The sequence below is a fragment of the Heloderma suspectum genome, chromosome 2, assembly GCF_057233095.1.
Source record: "Heloderma suspectum isolate Gila_16-S chromosome 2, 16-S_ref, whole genome shotgun sequence".
Lineage (NCBI taxonomy): Eukaryota > Metazoa > Chordata > Lepidosauria > Squamata > Helodermatidae > Heloderma > Heloderma suspectum.
The window spans coordinates 398,580,676-398,601,907 of NC_139459.1; the positions used below are offsets into that span (position 1 = coordinate 398,580,676).

Genomic DNA, 21,232 nt, shown 5'->3' on the forward strand with positions numbered 1-21,232 from the left:
GGTTCTTAAAGGGCTACTGCCAGATCTGTAGCCACTGGTTTCTATGGAATGGGGGTGGTGAAGTCGGTAAATAGGGAAGTGTCTTCTGCATCTGAGGAATCAGGCAGAGGCACATCCTCTGGTCTGGAAGGTCCTAGAATAGCAGGGGGTGGTTAATGGAGGGAGTCTCCTCAGCCTCTGAGTCCTCTTCGGAGCCAGAGGATGGGTCAAGGCTGGGAAACATGACAGGTGCTTCCAATCAAAGAATTTACACAAGGGAAACAAGGAAGGGGAGGAAAAAGGAGGCCACAGGGGTAGTAAACAGGGAATCAGCTTGGGAGTAGTTTCAGTTGCATGTCCTGATAATTAGTTATGGGCTTCACTACAGGTCCTGTCGGGTCCTTTCCAGCTCTGTGCTTCATTTCTGCAGATAAAGTAGCCCTAACACATTTTCCTTGGTGGTCTTTGTTCTGCTTAGCCCCTGCCCCATTCCAGGTGTGTGGAAAGCTGCCGCCCTGGATTTGTCAAGGTGGTTCAGGAAGGAAAGCCAGTTTGCTGCTATGACTGTCTTCCCTGTGCGGAAGGTACCATCTCCACCCAGGAAGGTGGGTGAGTCTGGAGGGGAATGCAGATCCTGGGGAGGAGGGCAAAGATTCAGCCAGACATCTTTTGTGAAGGCTTGTTTAAAGGGGTTGTTTCTGGAAAGAGCCGTTATTTATTTCACAAGGCACTCAAAGAGTGCTTATCAATGGGACCTTCTCAAACTGGGGAGAAGTAACGAGTGGAGTACCACAGTCCTGGGCCCAGTGCTCTTCAACATTTGTATTAATGACTTGGAGGAGGAGGTGCGGGGAATGCTGATCCAATTTGCAGATGACACAAAATTGGGCAGGATAGCTAATACCTTGAAAGGCAGAAACAAAATTCAAAGTAATCTTGATAGACTGGAGAGCTGGGCAGAAAACAACAGAAAGAAATTTAATAGGGATAAATGCCAAGTTCTGCACCTCAGAAAAAGAAACCAAATGCACAGTTACAAGATGGGGGATACATGGCTCAACAATACTACGAGTGAGAAGGATCGTGGAATTGTTGAAGATCACAAGCTGAATATGAGCGAGCAATGTGATGTGGCTGCAAAAAATGCCAATGCTATTATGGGCTGCATTAATAGAAGCATACCCAGAAGTACTAGTTCCCCTCTATTCATGCTGCCTAGGCCTCATCGGGAGCATTGTGTCTAGTTCTGGGTACCACAGTTTAAGAAGGATGCAGACAAGCTGGAGAGGGTTCAGAGGGCAACAAAGATGATCAGGGGACTGGAAACAAAGCCCTATGAAGTAGGGATGTATGAAAGTGACTTACCTGTTCGCGGATTATGTTGATGGTGGGGGGGAGGCATTCCATCCCTCCCCCCGGAATCCTTGCCAGGGGGGGAGGCGCTCCGTTCCTCCCCCTGGAATCCCTAGCCAGGCCAGAGCCGTCCGCAGCCGGATTTCCGGCCGCGGAGGGCTCTGGGTAAAAAAAAAAAACGGCGTACGCAAATGGTGGCGGCTATGGCCGCCACCATTTGCATTCCTTCTTTTTGGCAGTCTTAATCTGCGTAAATATTTACGTAGACTACGACGGCGAAAATAAAGGGGAACGCAAATAACGTAGCGGGCGCTATTTGCGTCCCTTTTTCATTCACCGTTTTAGCCTACGTAAATATTTACGTAGGCTAAAATGGCGAATCAAAAGGGGACGCAAATAGCACCTGCTACGCTATTTGCATTCCCCTTTATTTTTGCCGTCATAGTCTACGTAAATATTAACGTAGATTAAGATGGTAAAAAGAAGGAATGCAAATGGCGGCGGCCGTAGCCGCCGCCATTTGCGTACGCGATTTTTTTTTTTAACCCACCCAACCATGATAGGCTACCTAAAGATTTACGTAGCCTATCACGTTGTTGATTTTTTTTTAACCCACCCAACCATGATTGGCTACGTAAATCTTTACGTTGCCTATCACATCTTTTTTTTTTTTTTACACAAGCCTGGAAATGGCGGCGGCGGCAGCCGGTCAGAAGACCGGCCACCTCAGCCACTGCCGCCACAGCTGCAGCTGCAGCTGCCGCCGCCACCACCTGGAAAATCCGCCACAGGTAAGTCTTGTCCCGGGGGGGATCCGCGGGGGGGTGGGGGGGCAGGCCATTCCGCCACGGAGTTCGGGGGGCCGAATGCACTGGCATTCGGCCTCACTGAGATCCGTGGCGGAATTCTCTGACATCCTTACTATGAAGAGAGACTGAAAAAACTGGGCATGTTTAGCCTTGAGAAGAGAAGACTGAGGGGAGATAGGCTAGCGCTCTTCAAGAACTTGAAAGTTTGTCACAGAGAGGAAGGCCAGGATGTCTTCTCAATCATCGCAGAGTGCAGGGCATGGAATAACGGGCTCAAGTTACAGGAAGCCAGATTCCGGCTGAACATCAGGAAAAACATCCTGACTGTTAGAGCAATACAACAATGGAACCCATTACCTGGGGAGGTGGGCAGAATGCTCTGCCACACTGGAGGCATTCAAGATGAGGCTGGACCGCCATCTGATGCTAAGACTTGGATTCCTGCATTGAGCAGGGGATTGGACTCGATAGTTTTATAGGCCCCTTCCAACCCTATGAGTTGGAATAATAGAATCTATGATTCTATGATTCTATGACCTTGGAGGATGCATCTTGGGGTAGGTGGGGAGGTAGTGGAAGGAACTTAGCATTGTAAGAATTCACCATAGCTTGGTTTCTCCGGGCACTCACCGAAGCAGCACGCCTGCTTGCACCCCCCCTCCAGACCTGCACTCAGGCCTCCCACGAGCTCAGCGAGTTCCCCAGGCTCACTGCAATCCCATTCGGTGAGCACCCGCCATTTCCACGCCTTTGCTTGCTACGTAAAACAGGAAGTTAAAAAAGTGCATATTTAAATATGCACAGTTTGGAGCTGGGAAAGCAAAATAAGCACAATATTAGAGGGATGCTGCCAAGGCTGAAGCTAAACAAATCAAGTTGGTAGCTGGAGGAGAGCTCTATTCACTGGCTTGGCTGAGGAGGACACTTTGCTCATACAGCATCCTCCAAAAGAAGGAACCTGTCTGATGGCAAGTCTTTGGAAGTTTGCATGCTGTGAACCATCCCCATAGGGGCAGTGCAAAAGAGCCTCAATTGGAGAAGGGAGGATTTGGCTGAGACCCACCCCACCCCCAATACCCACCTTCTGCTAACTCAAATGATGGGCGGGAAGGCCAAGCCTGCCACAGGAGCCACACGTGAAGACTTAGAGAGCCATGATTTTTTTGTGGCCTATTCACATGGGAGAATACTGAGGACCAACAGGCCTGACCATGCCCTGCATGATATTAATGTGTGTTATTAATCACACCACAAAGTTATATTTAATGGAATATACAAGAAGAGAGATTGATAAGGGTGTAAGGAAGATGTTGCTCTCATTCTTTCCAGATTCAAACCATTGTACCATGTGTCTGGATGATCAGCATCCAAACAAGGACCGAGATCAATGTATTCTCAAGGCTATAACCTTCCTATCCTATGAAGAAACTTTGGGGATCATCCTGGTGTCCTTTGCCCTATTGTTCTCCTTAATTACAGGAGTTGTGTTAGTAATATTCATTAAATTCCTCGAAACCCCAATAGTCAAAGCCAACAACCGGGACCTCTCCTACATTCTCCTCATCTCCCTCCTCCTTTCTTTCTTGTCCACCTTACTATTCATTGGCTGGCCAAGGAAAGCGACCTGCCTTCTTCGACAAACAGCCTTCAGCATCATCTTCTCAGTTGCTGTCTCTTCTCTCTTGGCCAAAACAATGACTGTGGTGTTGGTCTTCTTGGCCACAAAGCCAGGGAACAGTGTGAAGAACTTGCTGGGAAAGAGTTTGACCAACTCCATCGTCCTTTCCTGTTCTGGTGTGCAAGTTGTCATCTGCTCCATCTGGCTTGGCATCTCTCCACCATTCCCTGACTCTGACATGCACTCCCAGCCTGGAGAGATCATCCTGCAGTGCAACGAAGGGTCTGTCGCCATGTTTTACGGTGCCCTTGGCTACATGGGCTTCCTGGCTGCTGTCTGCTTCATGGTGGCTTTCCTAGCCAGGAAGCTGCCTGGCGCCTTCAATGAAGCCAAGCTGATCACCTTCAGCATGCTGGTCTTCTGCAGTGTTTGGGTCTGCTTTGTGCCCACCTACCTGAGCACCAAGGGGAAATACATGGTAGCCGTGCAGGTCTTCTCTATCTTGGCCTCCAGTGCTGGGTTGCTGGGCTGCATCTTTATTCCAAAGTGCTACATCATTTTGCTGAGGCCTGATCTGAATACAAAGGAGCATTTGATGACAAAAACTAAAGAATAAATCTGATTCATATTGTTACCAAGTACCCCAAGATACTACTATTTTTATACAATAGTCTGCATTGGGGGAGGGGGGGGTGGTCTTCTTTCCAACATTGCAAAAGCATTTCAGGTCTGAAAGTTGGTATAAAAATGTTCCTACCTGTAAACAACAACAACAGATCAATAAATACATTTTAGAAACCAGGCCTGTTGATAGAACTTGTGGATGTTGAGCAGGTGCTTGGAGAAGTTTGGACAACCACTTCGAGATTGGATGAGGAACTGTTATGTTCCACTGGAGGAACCCTCCTCAGAGTAGGGATAGATGGAACACTTACTTTCCATTCTATTATGTTTCCACTGGGGCGGGAGGCGCACCATCCCTCCCCCCGGAATCCTCGATGGGAGGGAGGCACTAAGTCCCTCCCTCCGGAATCCTGCCTGGCCGGCTCCACTCCGCGGCCAAGCCATGGAGCCGCTGGCCAACTCCAGACATCCGGCCATTGGGAAGCCTGCAGGGAAGCAAATAGCGGCTGCCATAGCCGCCATTTCTGTCCATGTACTTAAACGTGATAGGCTACGTAAATATTTACGTAGCCTATCACGGCAAAGTAAAAAAAAAAGCGTACGCAAATGGTGGTGGCTATGGCGGCCGCCATTTGTGTTCATTATTTTTCACCTTTCTAGACTACAGAAATAATTATGTAAGCTAGAACGGCTAAAAATAGCAAACGCAAATGGCGGCCGCTGTAGCCGCCGCCATTTGAGTACGCTGCGCCCAACCACGGCCAGCCAGGAGACCAGCCACCACCGCCGACTCCGCACTGCCGCTGTCGCCGCCCCCGCTCCTGCCCCTGCCACTGCCATACCTGCCACCGCCACACCACCGCCCCCCCGACGCCGCACCTCCCACCGCCGCCCCCACTGCCACCACCCCCGCCTCCACTGCCACCCCTTCCACCGCCGCTGCACTTTTCACCCCTGCCGCTGCACCTTCCGCCACCATTGCACTGTGACCACCGAATCGCTGCCTAATCCGCTGCATCCACCCCAGCTAAGTGCCGTCCCGGGGGATTCAGCATGGGGGGAGGGGGGCAGGAGGATGTCCTGCCACGGATCCTGGGGGGCCAAATGCCAGTGCATTTGGCCTCACTGGAATTCGTGGCGGAATTCTCCACCATCCCTACCTCAGAGGAGCTAGAGCTCCCAGACATGAAGTGACCCCAGAGTTACGGCGGCCGTCATTTGCGTTCCTTATTTTTCACCGTTTTACTGTATGTAAATATTTACGTAGACTATTTTGGCGAAAAAAAAAGGGGAACGCAAATAGCATAGTGGGCACTATTTGTGTTCCTTTTTTATTTGCCATTTTAGCCTACGTAAATATTTACATAGAAAAAAACAGCGAAAAATAAGGAATGCAAAAGGCGGCCGCCGTAGTGGCCGCCATTTGCGTACGCCGTTGTTGTTTTTTACTCAGACGTGATAGGCTACATAAAGACTTATGTAGCCTATCACAGCTCCCTGGCTGGACACAAATGGCGGCTGCTACGGTGGCCGCCATTTGCGTCCGCAACAGTCAGTCCGCGGCCGGAAATCTGGAAATATTTACATAGGCTAAAATGGTGAATCAAAAAGGGACGCAAATAGCACTCACTACGCTATTTGCATTCCCCTTTATTTTCGCCATCATAGTCCACGTAAATATTTACGTAGATTAAGACAGCCAAAAATAAGGAACACAAATGGCGGCAGCCACAGCCGCCGCCATTTGCGTACGCATTTTTTTTTTCCTGAGAGCCCTCTGCGGCCGGAGCTCCAGCTGCAGACAGCTCTGGCCTGAGTGGGCCTGGCCGGCTGCTCCACGGAGCTGCCGCAGAGCACAGCCGACAATTCGAGGATTCCGGGGGGGAGGAACCTAGCACCTCCCCCCTCATCGAGGATTCCAGGGGGAGGGACGGAACACCTCCCCCCAACCATCAACATAATCCGTGGAAAGGTAAGTGACTTTCGTACATCCCTACCCCCACCCCAAGAAATGCGCGCAAAATGGAGTGCTTACCTGCTCCTGTCTGCGCTGCTGTGTGAATGGTGGCCATACTGTGGCGCCATTTGCTTCTTCCTTCTTCATAAATACTTACGCCGTTTGTGTCCCTGCGGAGGCCGTGATAGGCTACGTAAGTATTTACATAGCCCATCACGGCAGGGGCAAAACCCCCAAGTGTACTCAAATGGCGGCAGCTACCGCCATTTGCGTATGCTGGGGTTTTCCCCCTGCTGTGATAGGCTATGTAAAATTTTACATAGCCTATCATGGCAAAAGAAAGGGACGCAAATGATGGTGGCTACAACAGCTGCCATTTGCATACCTGCAGGGCTGCCCAGTGGCCAGATGTCTGGAGCCGACCGGGCAGGATTCCGAGAGGAGGCACAGAGCGCCTCCCCCATCAGTGAGGATTCCAGGGGGGATGGACAGAGTCCCTCCCCCCCAGCGGAACCCGGCGGAGCCAGGTAAAAGGGGTTTCGTACACCAGTAGCTGAGTAGGGACGTCAGAGAATTCCGCCACGGATCCAGGACGGGACTTACCTTGGGTGGATCTTCCTGGTGGCGGCGTCTCCGGAGGCAGTTCAGCGGCGGTGGCTGTGGCGGCTGTGGCGGCTGGTCTTCTGACCGGCTGCTGCCACCGCCACCATTTCCAGTTAAAACAAAAACAAAAATGTGATAGGCTACGTAAAGATTTACGTAGCCTATTACGGCTAGATTTTTAAAAAACACCATGATAGCCTACATAAATGTTTACGTAGCCTATCACGGCTGATTTAAAAACAAAAAACAAAAAACGCGCGTATGCAAATGGCTGCCATTTGCATTCCTTATTTTGGCATGTCTTAGTCTACGTAAACATTTATGTAGACTAAGACAGCGAAAATAAGGACAACGCAAATAGCGTAGCATCTACGCAAATAAGGGGAACGCAAATAGCGTAGCGCGCTTTTTTAAAAAGATCAGCCGTGATAGGCTATGTAAACATTTACGTAGCCTATCACGGCTGACTGCAGGGACACAAACAGCGGTGGCTACGGCCGCTGCCATTTGCATCCCCGCTATCCAGCGGCCAGATGTCCGGCCGCTGGCGGGGCCGGCTGGCGGCTCCGCAAAATCCCTGCGGAGTGGAGCCGGCCGGCCAGAATTTCGGGGGGAGGGACGGAGCGCCTCCCCCCCCACTCGAATGTCACCCTTCGAAAAGGTAAGTGACTTTCCTACATCCCTATAGCTGAGACCCAGAAGCTCTGGCTTTATCAGGTCTCAGTTCGAACTTCAGAGCTCCTGGAAACAATGTCTTTCTATAAGCTCCAGTGTCTTGTATTCCTGCCCATGGTCTGTGACTGATCTGCTGTGCTGCTGACCTCTGGACCTCTGCTTGACTCTGCTCTTTGGACTGCATTTGTTTGGGACTGCTTAGCTGTCCTTTGACCTTGGCCTCAGGCCTTTTTCTTGGAACTCTCCTTCTTGACTGGTAAGACTTTGCTCTTGATCCTCGCCTTTATAATGACCTGCTATCTGACTTGCCCCTCAGTTTGCCGAAATGCTGAGCCTGACCAGCCATAGCAGGACAGGAAAAATTGGCTGAGCCAGGGAAGTGATCAGTTCCTCTTTGTGAGAGGGGTTGGTTGGGGATGTCCAGTGTGGGGAAATCTGGCATTGTGCTTTGACCTTGGCCTCAGACCTTTCTCTTGGAACTCTCATTCTTAACTGGTCACACTGAGCTCTAGATCTTTGCCTGTTTTCTGATGTATTCCTGACCAGGGCAATTCCATAGCGAAAAGGCTATACTAGGTGCTTCTTTTCCCATGTACACAAACACACACACATTGCTATATTTGCTTTTTTTTAAGTATTTGTATTTTGTTTGTTTTTTAAGTCCTCTACACTGCTCTGAGGTCTTTTGGCATGGAGCAGTGTATACTAGGGGTGGACGAAAGTCACTTACCTGATCCTGAAGCTTGCTTCGCAGTGGGGGCGAGGCACTCCATCCCTCCCCCCAAAATTCTGGGTGGGGGGGAGGCGCCCCATCCCTTCCTGCCGAAATTCTGGCCGGGGGGAAGGCGCCACATCCCTCCCCACTGAAATTCTGGCCGGGGGGGAGCGCCCCGCCTCTCCGGCCGCGAAAGCTCTTCTGCTGGGATGCAAATGGCAGCGGCCGTAGCGGCCGACGTTTGCGTCCCTGGCCTGCAGTCAGCCATGATAGGCTACATAAATGTTTACGTAGCCTATCACGGCTGACTTTGAAGGAAAAAAACAAAAAGCCCAAAGCCCCTGGTCCCGGGTACAGCAAAGACTTCAGCATAGAGAAGTCTTATTGTGTGTATGAAATCCTAACCTCCTCGCCACACAAGAAATCTTCCAGTGGTTCCCACTTAACACACATATACTACATTTTGTCTATATATCAGGTTAGTGTAATGGTATAGTATATATATATATATATATATATATATATGTGTGTGTGTGTGTGTGTGTGTGTGGTTGCTTGATCACCTGGCCTAAGCTGATTCCAATAATTGAAAAAAAGCTATACAACTTTGGGGAAAGGTCTGGATTGAGTTAATTTAACTGATAATAGTAGTGCTGTAGATAAACAGATCACCTATCTGCACCATATAGTGTCTGACATAACAATGGGACAAAACAATTGGCTAGATTGGTTAACCTCTTGGCTCCCAAATCTTAGCTGGCTTAAAGCATTGTTCATCCTAATTCTACCAGTGTTGTTCATAGAGATACTGTTATGCCTTTGCATTCCTTGTCTTATGCGCTGTTTAACCAATCTGTTTTATGTCTCAGGTAGTAAAACTGCCGCCCTCTATGCTCTAATAGCCCAACAGGAAGTTAAGTGATATGTATGTTATAAAAAGTTTTGTATTGTGCTTTGCAGACTATTATGAGCATTCGCATATCAGAAATGCTATAATTGTAATAAAATTATGCATTTAAGGGGGGAATGTAGCAGCCATATCGGGGGTCAGACTAAGTAGCCTCATGCAGTCTCATGCTTCATGTTCTTGCTGAGCTCTCGCTGTCTGAAATATGTTTGTAAGCTGTCGAGACGCAGGAATCTCTTAACTTGTCAACAAAGGCTAAGGTCATAGTGATATGTATATCATGTTCTCTGCTGTTCCCTGCTTATCATGGCTACCCTATAACCCATTTCTTGTATTATAAACAATGGTGCTAGGAGAGGAAATGCTGAATACTGCAAACCCACACAGAAAGGGGCGGGGAAGATTTTGCATATGTGTCATAATGTCTATAAAAACCACTTGCTGATATAAATCGGGGCTTTTGGCTCATTGGAAGTCATTCCAGCCTTAAGCCCACGCGTTAAATAAAGAACTCTTTTTCCTTCACTCCGTGGTCTCTCTGACTCTGAGTTCTGCAACATTATATTAAATTCTGTTTACCACCTTTGTTTTATTACCTCTGTTCTATTATATGTATATAATGGAGAGAGAGAGAGAGAGAGAGAGAGTAAAGGGGCAGGGAAGTGCCCCTTTAGTTAAGGTGACAAACATCTATGCACCATGATTCAGACTAGGGATGCCAAATGCACTGGCATCAGATCTGGAACAGACCATGGAACATCAGACTAGTTTAAGATGGGGAAAGGAGTATGGCAGGGTTGTGTACCCTCACCCTACCTATTCAACCTGTATGCAGAACACATCATGCAATGTGCTGGGCTTGATGAAGCCAAGGCTGGAGTTAAAATGGCTGGAAGAAACATTAACCATCTCAGATATGCAGGTGATACCACTTTGATGGGTCAAAGTGAGGAGGAGCTGAGGAACCTTCTGACGAAGGTGAAAGAAGAAAGTAGGGATGTCATAGAATTCTGCCACAGATCTCGGGGAGGCCGAACGCCAGCGCATTTGGCCCCCCGAAATTGGTGGCAGAACGGTCTGCCCCCAGCCACCCCCGGGACGAGACTTACCTGGGGCGGATCTTCCTGGCGGCGGTGGCTCCAGTGGTGGCTCCGGCAGCGGTTCGGGGGCAGCGGCGGCTGGTCTTCTGACCGGCTGCTGCCGCCGCCATTTCCAGTTAAAAAAAAAAGTTATAGGCTATGTAAAGATTTACGTAGCCTATCACGGCTGACTGCAGGGACACAAACGGCGGCGGCTATGGCCGCCGCCATTTGCGTCCCTGTTAGCCAGCGGCCGGATGTCCGGCTGCTGGCGGAGCCAGCCGGCGGCTTTGCAGAATTCCTGCGAAGCACAGCTGGCCAGCCAGGATTCTGGCCAGGAGCGCCTCCCCCCCATCCAGGATTCCAGGGGGAGGGACGGAGCGCCTTCCCCTCCACCATCAACATAATCCGCGAATATAAACATAAACATTTACGTAGCCTATCATGGCTGACTGCAGGGATGCAAACGGTGGCGGCTACGGCCGCCACCATTTGAGCACCTGGCCAGCCAGGATTCGGGGGGGGGGAGGGACGGAGCTCCTCCCCCCCACCGCGAATCAATTTCGTGAGAAGGTAAGTCACTTTCATACATCCCTATATCAACACTGGAGTTGTAAGAGAAGATGTCCCCACTTTTAAAGCATGGGGATACCCCAGCTCATGCCTACACACAATGGGTTTGCTCTGAGGAATACTGTAATCACAAGAGATTTCCCCTCCAAGGCATAGTTCATGCTAGGAGTGGGGACCTGGGGGTGAGGGCTTGTGCCTGTGGTGGAGGCCCGGAATTGGGGCGTCAGGGCTGGGGGTGGGAGGTATGGGGAGAGCATTGTTGGGGCTCCAGGCTGAGTGGGGCAGTTGGAGGGCAGCTTGGGGGGTTCATACATTGGTTTCTGCAGTGTAGGCTCATGGCCAATCATGATTAGCATTAGGGATTAGCAAACTGATAATTCTCACGAAATTGCTTCGCGGTGGGGGGGAGGCGCTCCGTCCCTCCCCCGAAATTCTGCCTGGGGGGGAGGCACTCCATCCCTTCCCCCCGAAATTCTGGCTGGGGGGGTGCTCCGTCCCTTCCCCCCCGAATCCTGGCTGGCCAGGTGCGCAAATGGCGGTGGCCGTAGCCGCCGCCATTTGCGTCCCCGCAGTCAGCCGTGATAGGCTACGTAAATGTTTACGTAGCCTATCGTTGTTGTTCAGTCGTTCAGTCATGTCTGACTCTTCGTGGCCCCATGAACCATAGCACGCCAGGCCTTCCTGTTCTGTGCTGTCTCCTGGAGTGTGCTTAAGTTCATATTCATTGCATCGGTGATGCTATCTAGCCATCTCATCCTCTGTCGTCCCCTTCTCCTTTTGCCTTCAGTCTTTCCCAGCATCAGGGTCTTTTCCAGAGAGTTTTCTCGTCGCATTAGGTGGCCAAAATATTGGAGCTTCAGCTTCAGTATCTGTCCTTCCAATGAGCACTCAGGGTTGATTTCCTTTAGGTTGGACTGATTTGACCTTCTTGCAGTCCAGGGGACTCGTAAGAGTCTTCTCCAGCACCACAGTTCGAAAGCATCAATTCTTCGGCTCTCAGCCTTCCTTATAGTCCAGCTCTCACAGCCATACATTACTACTGGGAAAACCATAGCTTTGATTAGATGGACCTTTGTTGGCAAGGGGATGTCTCTGCTTCTTACTATGCTGTCTAGCTTTGCCATAGCTTTCCTCCCAAGGAGCAAGCGTCTTTTAATTTCATGGCTACAGTCACTCTCTGCGGTGATCTTGGAGCCCAAGAAAGTAAAATCTGTCACTGCTTCCATTTCTTCCCCTTCTACATGCCAGGAAGTGATGGCGCCAGATGCCATGATCTTTGTTTTTTTAATGTTGAGTTTCAAACCAGCTTTTGCACTCTCCTCTTTCACCCTCAACAAGAGGCTCTTGAGATCCTCTTCGCTTTCTGCCATTAGGGTGGTATCGTCTGCATATTGGAGGTTGTTGATAATTCTCCCAGCAATCTTAATTTTCTACCTGTGATTCATCCAACCCGGCGTTTCTCATGATGTACTCTGCATATAAGTTAAATAAGCAGGGTGACAATATGCAGCCTTGTCGTACTCCTTGCCCAATTTTGAACCATTTGGTTGTTCCATGTCAGTTTCTTACTGTTGCTTCTTGACCCTCGTACAGGTTTCTCAGGAGACAGGTAAGGTGGTCTGGTACTCCCATCACTTTAAGAATTTGCCACAGTTTGTTGTGATCCACACAATCAAAGGCTTTAGCATAGTCAATGAAGCAGAAATAGACGTTTTTCTGGAATTCTCTTGCTTTCTCCATGATCCAGCGAACATTGGCGATTTGATCTCTAGTTCCTCTGCCTCTTCGAAACCCAGATTGTACTTCCGGTAGTTCTCGGTTCGCATACTGCTGAAGCCTAGCTTGTAGGATTTTGAGCATCACCTTGCTGGCATGTGAAATGAGCGCAATTGTGCGGTAGTTTGAACACTCTTTGGCGTTGCCCTTCTTTGGAATTGGAATGTAAACTGACCTTTTCCAGTCTTGTGGCCACTGTTGAGTGTTCCAAATTTGTTGGCATATTGAATGCAGCACTTTAACAGCATCATCTTTTAGGATTTTAAATAGCTCAGCTGGAATACTGTCATCTCCGCTAGCTTTGTTGTTACTTATGCTTCCTATGGCTCACTTGACTTCACTCTCAAGGATGTCCGGCTCAAGTTCAGTGACCGCACTATCATGGCTATCAGGGACATTCAGATCTTTCCTGTATAGTTCTTCTGTGTATTCTTGCCACCTCTTCTTAATCTCATCTGCTTCTGTTAGGTCCCTGCCTTCTTTGTCCTTTATCATGCCCATCTTTGCACAAAACGTTCCCTTGAGATCTCCAATTTTCTTGAAGAGATCTCTAGTCTTTCCTATTCTGTTGTTTTCCTTGATTTCTTTGCATTGTTCATTTAAGAAGGCCTTCTTGTCTCTCCTTGCTATTCTCTGGAACTCTGCATTCAGTTGGGTATATCTTCCCCTTTCTCCCATGCTTTTCGCTTCCCTTCTTTCCTCAGCTACTTGTAAAGCCTCATCAGACAGCCACTTGGCTTTCTTGCATTTCTTTTTCTTTGGGATGGATTTCGTTGCTGCCTCCCGAACAATGTTATGGACCTCCATCCATAGTTCTTCAGGCACTCTGTCTATCAGGTCTAATCCCTTAAATCTATTCCTCACCTCCACTGTATATTCGTGAGGGATATGATTTAAGTCATACCTGAATAGTTTAGTGGTTTTCGCTACGTTCTTCAATTTAAGCTGAAATTTTGCAACAAGAAGATCATAATCTGAGCCACAGTCAGCTCCAGGTCTTGTTTTGACTGACTGTATGGAGCTTCTCCATCTTTGGCTGCAAGGGACATAATCAATCTGATTTCAATATTGACCATCTGGTGATGTCCATGTGTAGAGTCATCTCTTGTGCTGTTGGAAAAGAGTGTTTCCTATGATCAGCGCGTTCTCTCGGCAAAACTCTATTAGCCTTTGTCCTGCTTCCATTTGTACCCCAAGGCCATGCTTGCCTGTTATCCCAGTGATTTCTTGACTTCCTACTTTAGCATTCCAATCCCCTATGATGAAGAGGACATCTTTTTTGGTGTTAGTTCTAGAAGGTGTTGTAAGTCTTCATAGAACCGATCAACCTCAGCTTCTTCGACATCAGTGGTTGGGGCATAGACCTGAATTACTGTGATGTTGAATGGTTTGCCTTGGATTCTTACTGAGATCATTCTATCATTTTTAAGATTGTACCCCAGTACTGCTTTTCCCACCCTTTTGTTGACTATGAGTGCTACTCCATTTCTTCTAAGGGATTCTTGCCCACAGTAATAGATATGATGGTCACCTGAATTAAATTCGCCCATGCCTGTCCATTTGAGTTCGCTGATTCCCAAGATGTCGATGTTCAATCTTGCCATCTCATGTCTGACCACCTCCAGCTTACCTTGATTCATTGATCTGACATTCCAGGTTCCTAAACAATATTGTTCTTTACAGCATCGATTTTCTTTTCACCACCAGACACATCCACAGCTGAGTGTCCTTTCAGCTTTGGCCCAGCCGCTTCACTCTTTCTGGCACTACTTGGAAATACCCTCTGCTCTTCCCCAGTAGTATATTGGACACCTTCCGACCTGAGGGGCTCATCTTCCGGCGTCATATCTTTTAGCCTTGTGATACGTTCCATGGGGTTTTCTTGTCAAGAATCCTGGAGTGGGTTGCCATTTCCTTCACCAGTGGACCACATTTTGTCAGAACTCTCTGCCATGTCCTGTCCGTCTTGGGTGGCGCTGCACGGCATAGCTTATGGCTTCACTGAGTTACACAAGCCCCTTCGCCACAACAAGGCAGTGATCCATGAAGGGGACGTAGCCTATGATGGCTGAGTAAAAACAAAAAACAAACACCGCCCATACGTAAAAAACAAAACACCGCATAGACGCTACGCTATTTGCGTTCCCCTTATTTTTGCCGTAGTCAACGTAAATGTTTACGTAGGCTACACATGCCAAAATAAGGAACGCAAATGGCGGTGCCCATGGGCGCCGCCATTTGTGTACGCGCGGGTTTTTTTTTTTTTTTACTCAGCTCTGATAGGCTACGTAAACATTTACGTAGCCTATCATGGTGTTTTTTAAAATTTAGCCATGATAGGCTACGTAAAACTTTATGTAGCCTATCACATTTTTTTGTTTTGTTTTTCTTTTAAACTTGGAAATGGCGGTGGCGGCAGCCAGTCAGAAGAGTGGCCGCTGCAGCCGCTGCTGCCAATCCGCCGCCGGAGAATCTTGGGCAAATCTTCCTGGCAGTGGCGGCGGCGGTGGCTGCTCCGGCGGCGGTTCGGCGGCGGTTCGGCGGTGATTCGGCGGCAGCAGCGGCAGCCGGTCTTCCGACCAGCCGCCGCCGCTGCCATTTCCAGTAAAAAAACACACAATGTGATAGGCTACGTAAAGATTTACGTAGCCTATCATGGCTAGATTTTTAAAAAATCACGGCTGATTTAAAAGAAAAAAAAAACATGCCTACGCAAATGGTTCCTTATTTTGGCTCATCTTCATCTATGTAAACATTTACGTAGACTAAGACGGCGAAAATAAGGGGAACGCAAATAGCGTAGATGCTACGCTATTTGCGTTCCCCTTATTTCCGCTGTCTTAGTCTATGTAAACATTTACGTAGAGTAAGACGGCGAAAATCAGTGGAACGGAAATAGAGTAGCATCTACGCTATTTGCGTTCCCCTTATTTTCACCTTCTTACTCTACATAAATGTTTACGTAGACTAAGACATGCCAAAATAAGGAACGCAAATGGCCCATGGGCGCCGCCATTTGCGTACGCATGGGTTTTTTTTCTTTTAAATCAGATGTGATAGGCTACGTAAACATTTACGTAGCCTATCACAGCCAACTGCAGGGACGCAAATGGCGGCAGCTACGGCCACCGCCATTTGCGGAGCCGGCCGACCAGGATTTGGGGGGGAGGGACCAAGCGCCTCCCCCCCGGCCAGAATTTCAGGGGGGAAGGACAGAGTGCCTCCCCCCTCAGCCAGAACTTTGGGGGAAGGTACGGAGCGCCTCCCCCCCACCGTGAATGTCACCCTTCAAAAAGGTAAGTGACTTTCGGACATCCCTAATCAGGGTATGGCATTCACCACTACCTTGGATCTGAATGGCCATTTGATCTTCACCACTACCTTGGAGCTGAATAGCTTTCAGTGGCAGAATGGTAGACCCAGATTTGTCTGTTCACTAGAATAGATGCATGGCATCTATGCAACTGAAGCCTTCATGCAACTGAGGCTACCAGTCTGCCATACAAGTACCCAAGTGGAAAGCAATACCATCTCATAGAATGAAAGAGCTGGAAGGGATCGTGAAGGTAATCTAGTCCAACGGATGAAAGCAACCCACACGCATGGGTCAACTCACAGGAGGAGTAGATGAATGCATTGCATTCATCTAGCAATGCAGCAAGGCTCAGATGTTTCTTAAGTTAATCCTGGACCAGGACAACATGGAACATCTTTGCTATTCCCAGGCACTCCATCTGGATGTGGGCCTGAAAGGCCAAGGGAAAGTGGGAGTTCATTGAGAGTACATTGTAAGCAAGCATAATTTGTGGCACTGCACAACATCATACCTGGTCACAAGAAACATCACTTCAGGCCTCAGTCTTATCTTCCAGTTCCCTGTCCTTGAGGATTTTTTTTGTTTTTTGTCATTGAATTTCCCTGGATTTTGAAAAGGAAATTTCTCCCCAAAGTATTTGAATCTGCTTTCTTGCAAGTCAACATATATGACACATGGGATTATAAATGCTTAACTAATGGTAATCATGATTTCATTTCAAGGTGCTGTAATATTTTTAGGTGTACATCTCGGACAATAAATGCAGGTAAATATGTGTGCTAATCAGAACAAATCAAAAGCTTAATTGTAGGGTAATAATTCCATTAGAAACTTAAGTCAAAATCTAGGGAACCAGGTGTTGACCCACTTTGTGCTTCATTATAATGAAAGGGGACATTCTCTAGCCATTCATTGGAACCTCCTCCTGCAATAAAGGGTGTGGATTCCAAATGGAGGCTGCCATTCTATCCTGACTTACTAGACAGTATGTCCCATTAAACGAAATCCAACTGTATAAGAAAATATGGGATGTGAGATGGCTCAGGGAACTTTTCAGGCCCTATCAGTAGGGCTTACTTCTCAGTAAGCTGCACAGGAGTGTAGTTTATAGCTCTTGTAGTTCCAGCCCCACATCCTTATTTTCAGAGGCAAAGGACTTCCTTCTGAGGACCAAACAAAACATTATTGTAATCGCACTTAGCTCAGCTATGGTTTATTTACTGAAGAGTGAGTGTGCGTGGTCCCAATTTAGATCAGGATGATGGTGCTCGGGGGTGGGGGGATGGGACTTCCCAACCCAGCCATTGTTGCCCTGATATTCCACCCTTCTCAGCAGGAATTTTTTTTTTAAAGATTAAGAATGTCTCTCCCCAAAAGGAAAAAGAAATCTCTCAGCCCCATATAATTAAAAAAACCTCCCCCCCCCCAAGGGAGAGATTTCAGGACAAAAATGCATGGGTAGGGGAGCTTAAACCAACATACATGAGCTCTATGTTCCTGATCCAAATAGAGACATAAGTACATAAGAAGAGCCATGCTGGTTCAGTCCAAGGGTCCATCTAGTTCAGCATTCTGTTCACACAGTGGCCAACCAGCTGTGGATGGGAAACCCAGGACAAGCAGGCATGAGTGCAACAGTGACACGTTACAGATATGTGTGCAGAAAGCTGGACTAAAAATGCTATATCCTTTAACTCTTTGAATTTCTCTCCTTAATACTGTTTTATATATTATTTGATTTGTACTCTTTCATGCACCTAATCCAGCTTTCTTACTCTCAATAAAGATTGCTTCTTACTAGGTTCCTTTCTAAAAGCTTGCTATCTGTCCCTTCTTCTTTTTTTCTAATTCATGGGATTGACCTGTGTCACTGTGATCCTGAAAGGATCTTGAATTATAAATCCTTTTAGCCAAAACATTAGAGTGTCAATGGAAACATTCTAGCCCAGGTCAGAAAAGGTGGGGAAGAGGGAGTGTGAATAGAGAGTGGATGGTTTTATTGCAGGAAGGCCTAATGGGGGTGCTTTCGTATGTGCTGAAGATTGCCAAAGTATCAGTTACAAAAGATGGAGATGGGCCAATAAAGAGGGGCATCACCAGATGTTTTAATAACAAAGAACGGTATTTGTACAACCTTGAGGCGTGTTGGAGAATGAGAAGAATGTGACAGTCTCCAACCTTGAGAGGTGTTGGGGAATGAGAAGAATGTGTCAGTCTGTCAGTAAACAACCTTCAATCTTGGAATTTGGGATCAACAAAGAACACATTGAACCCCTCTTTGATGCCATAGGCCTCAACGAAGGAAAAAGAGGATAAAACCCCTGAGCCTGCAGTGTTCAGGAGGGCCGTGGTTGCATCTGGATAGTTGTATGTGCACATACCAACAGTACCCTCAATCCACGGGACACGTGTCAAGTGCTCTGGCCAAGTGCTTGGCAGCAAGTGGTGAGGATGTGTTGGGTAGAATTCGGGGAATAGGATTTTACCATCCAGGGCATACATATGGTACAGTTATCTTTGCACTGTCATATTTTTTGATTACGTCAGGGTAATCTGTTGCAAAGTGCCATGGCACGTGCCAGCACAGAATGAGCAAAAGTTCACCAAGTGAGTTCCATCCCTCCCACCCCTTCCCTCAGAAGCAGAGAGAAGGTGGAATGTGACTCTGGCTTTAAAAAAAAATCAAGATGATTCCTCCATGTTTACACATCTCTCCCATGTCACTATTGGTATTCAGGATCCTGCTGAAATAGATTCAGTTGTATTCTCTGTCTTTCACTCAGAATAGAGACTGTGTCAAAAGAACATTCATAATTAGGCAGATTATAATCTGCATGTGGTAACTGTTAATGCAGAGGAATTAGTTCTGTCTATGCTATGAGCTAGCTTTAAGGGGGGCAAAGGTGTTTTAGAGTCTGAAGCAAAGGAGTTTGCCACGGGTGGGATGGTTAATCCTAGGAAGCGAAAAGCTTCTTGATTTAGGAGATGGATTTAGGAAATGAGCTAACAATGTGATGTGGCTGCAAAAAGGCAAATGCTCTTTTGGCCTGCATTAACAGAAGTATAGTTTCCAAATCATGTGAAGTACTAGTTCCCCTCTACTCAGCATTGCTTAGGCCTCAACTGGAGTCCTGTGTCCAGTTCTGGGCACCACACTTTAAGAAGGATGCAGACAAAGTGGAGAGGGTTCAGAGGAGGGCAACAAAGATGATCAGGGGACTAGAAACAACACTTTATGGGGAGAGGCTGAAAGAACTGGGCATGTTTAGCCTTGAGAAGAGAAGACTGAGGGGAGATATGATAGTGGTCTTGAAGTACTTGAAAGGTTGTCAAAGAGAGGAAGGCCAGGATCTCTTCTCGATCATCCCAGAGTGCAGGACATGGAATGGGCTCAAGTGACAGGAAGCTAGATTCCGGCTGAACATCAGGAAAAACTTCCTGACTGTTAGAGCAATCTGACAATGGAACCAATTACCTGGGGAGGTGGTGGGCTCTCCCACACTGGAGGCATTCAAGACAACGCTGGACAGCCATCTGTCAGGGATGCTCTGACTTGGATTCCTGCATTGAGCAGGGGGTTGGACTAGATGGTTTTATAGGCCCCTTCCAACCCTACTATTCTATGATCTTATAAGTTTCACAAGAGTGCTTCTGGAGTTGGCTGTAAACCTGGCTGTATTAAGAAGAAGCCCACTTAGAGCTATGTTCAGGAACTATGACTAGGTCTGAAGTTCCTGTCTGAATTAGGGATGGCAGAGAATTCTGCCACGGATCTCGGGGAGGCTGAATGCCAGTGCATTCGGCCCCCGAAATCTGTGGCGGAACGGCCTGCCACCCCCGCCCCCCTGTGGATCCCCCCAGGACGAGACTTACCTGGGGCAGATCTTCCGGGCGGCGGCAGCTCCTGACCGGCTGCCGCCGCCGCCATTTGCAGCTTTTTGTTTTTGTTTTTGTTTTTACACAAAAGTTTTTAGGTAGCCTAAAAGGTCTGGGTAAAAAAAAAAAAAAAAGGCATATGCAAATGGCAGTGGCTACAGCCCCCGCCATTTGCATTCCTTATTTTGGGCCATCTTAGTCTACGTAAATAATTACATAAACTAAGATGGCGAAAATAAGGGGAACGCAAATAGTGTCCGCTACGCTATTTGTGTTCCCCTTATTTTCGCCGTCTTAGTCTACGTAAATATTTACGTAGATTAAGACGTCAAAAATAAGGAACGCAAATGGCGGCAGCCATAGCCACCGCCATTTGCGTACGTGGTTTTTTTTTTCCCAGAGCCCTCTGCGGCTGGAAAACCGACTGCGGATGGCCCTGGCCTGGCGGGGCCTGGCCGGCTGCTCCGCAGAGCTGCTGTGAAGCACAGCCAGCAAAGGAGGATTCTGGGGGGGAGGAATGGAGCGCCTGCCCCCCCGTCCAGGATTCCAGGGGGAGGGATGGAACGCCTCCCCCCCCCATAAAGATAATCCACAAACAGGTAAGTGATTTTCGTGCATCCCTAGTCTGAATCATGGTGCATAGATGTTTGTCACCTTAACTAAAGGGGCACTTCCCTACCCCTTTAATCTCTCTCTCTCTCTCTCTCCATTATATACATATATTAGAACAGAGGTAATTAAACAAAGGTGGTAAACAGAATTTAATATAACACTTTCAGAGGAACAATGGAAGTGTGTGTGTTCAAATATTTATGTTGTTGTTTATTCGTTCAGTCGCTTCCAACTCTTCGTGACTTCATGGACCAGCCCACGCCAGAGCTTCCTATCAGCTGTCACCACCCTCAGTTCCTCCAAGGTCGAGTGAGTCACCTCCAGAATATCATCCCTCCATCTTGCCCTTGGTCGGCCCCTCTTTCTTTTGCCTTCCACTTTCCCTAGCATCAGCATTTTCTCCAGGGTGTCCTGTCTTCTCATGATGTGGCCAAAGAACTTCAGTTTTGCCTTTCATATCATTCCCTCAGGTGAGCAGGCTGGCTTCATTTCTTGGAGTATGGACTGGTTTGATCTAGGGATGTCATAGAATTCCTCCACGGATCCCGGTGAGGCCGAATGCCAGTGCATTTGGCCCCCTAAAATCCGTTGTGGAACAAAGCCCCACCACCACCCTGCCCCGTGAAATGGGCCTGGAACGGAGCACCTACCTGCTGCCGTCCATGCTGACTTGTGAAAGGCGGCCCCATCTGCGTAGGTAGCCTATCACGGCTAACGCAGGGACGCCATTTGCGTCCCTGTGGAATCCGTGATAGGCTAC

The 21,232-nt window shown here is 48.1% G+C and overlaps 1 protein-coding gene across 1 annotated transcript; it reads left to right on the plus strand.

The window, feature by feature from the left end:
* Positions 1-539: 539 nt before the first annotated feature.
* Positions 540-4,375, plus strand: LOC146356604 (vomeronasal type-2 receptor 26-like). The gene is made up of 3 exons (XM_084830218.1): positions 540-584; positions 2,806-2,866; positions 3,471-4,375. Exons 1-3 carry the CDS (start codon positions 540-542, stop codon positions 4,373-4,375), a joined length of 1,011 nt encoding a protein of 336 aa, XP_084686344.1.
* Positions 4,376-21,232: the final 16,857 nt, after the last annotated feature.

Coding starts and splice junctions, on each gene's coding strand:
- LOC146356604 (XM_084830218.1), top strand. CDS start 540: ATGACTGTCTTCCCTGTGCGGAAGGTACCATCTCCACCCAGGAAG. Junction 585..2,805: donor TACCATCTCCACCCAGGAAG/GTGGGTGAGTCT, acceptor CCCCCCCTCCAG/ACCTGCACTCAGGCCTCCCA. Junction 2,867..3,470: donor GCTCACTGCAATCCCATTCG/GTGAGCACCCGC, acceptor CATTCTTTCCAG/ATTCAAACCATTGTACCATG.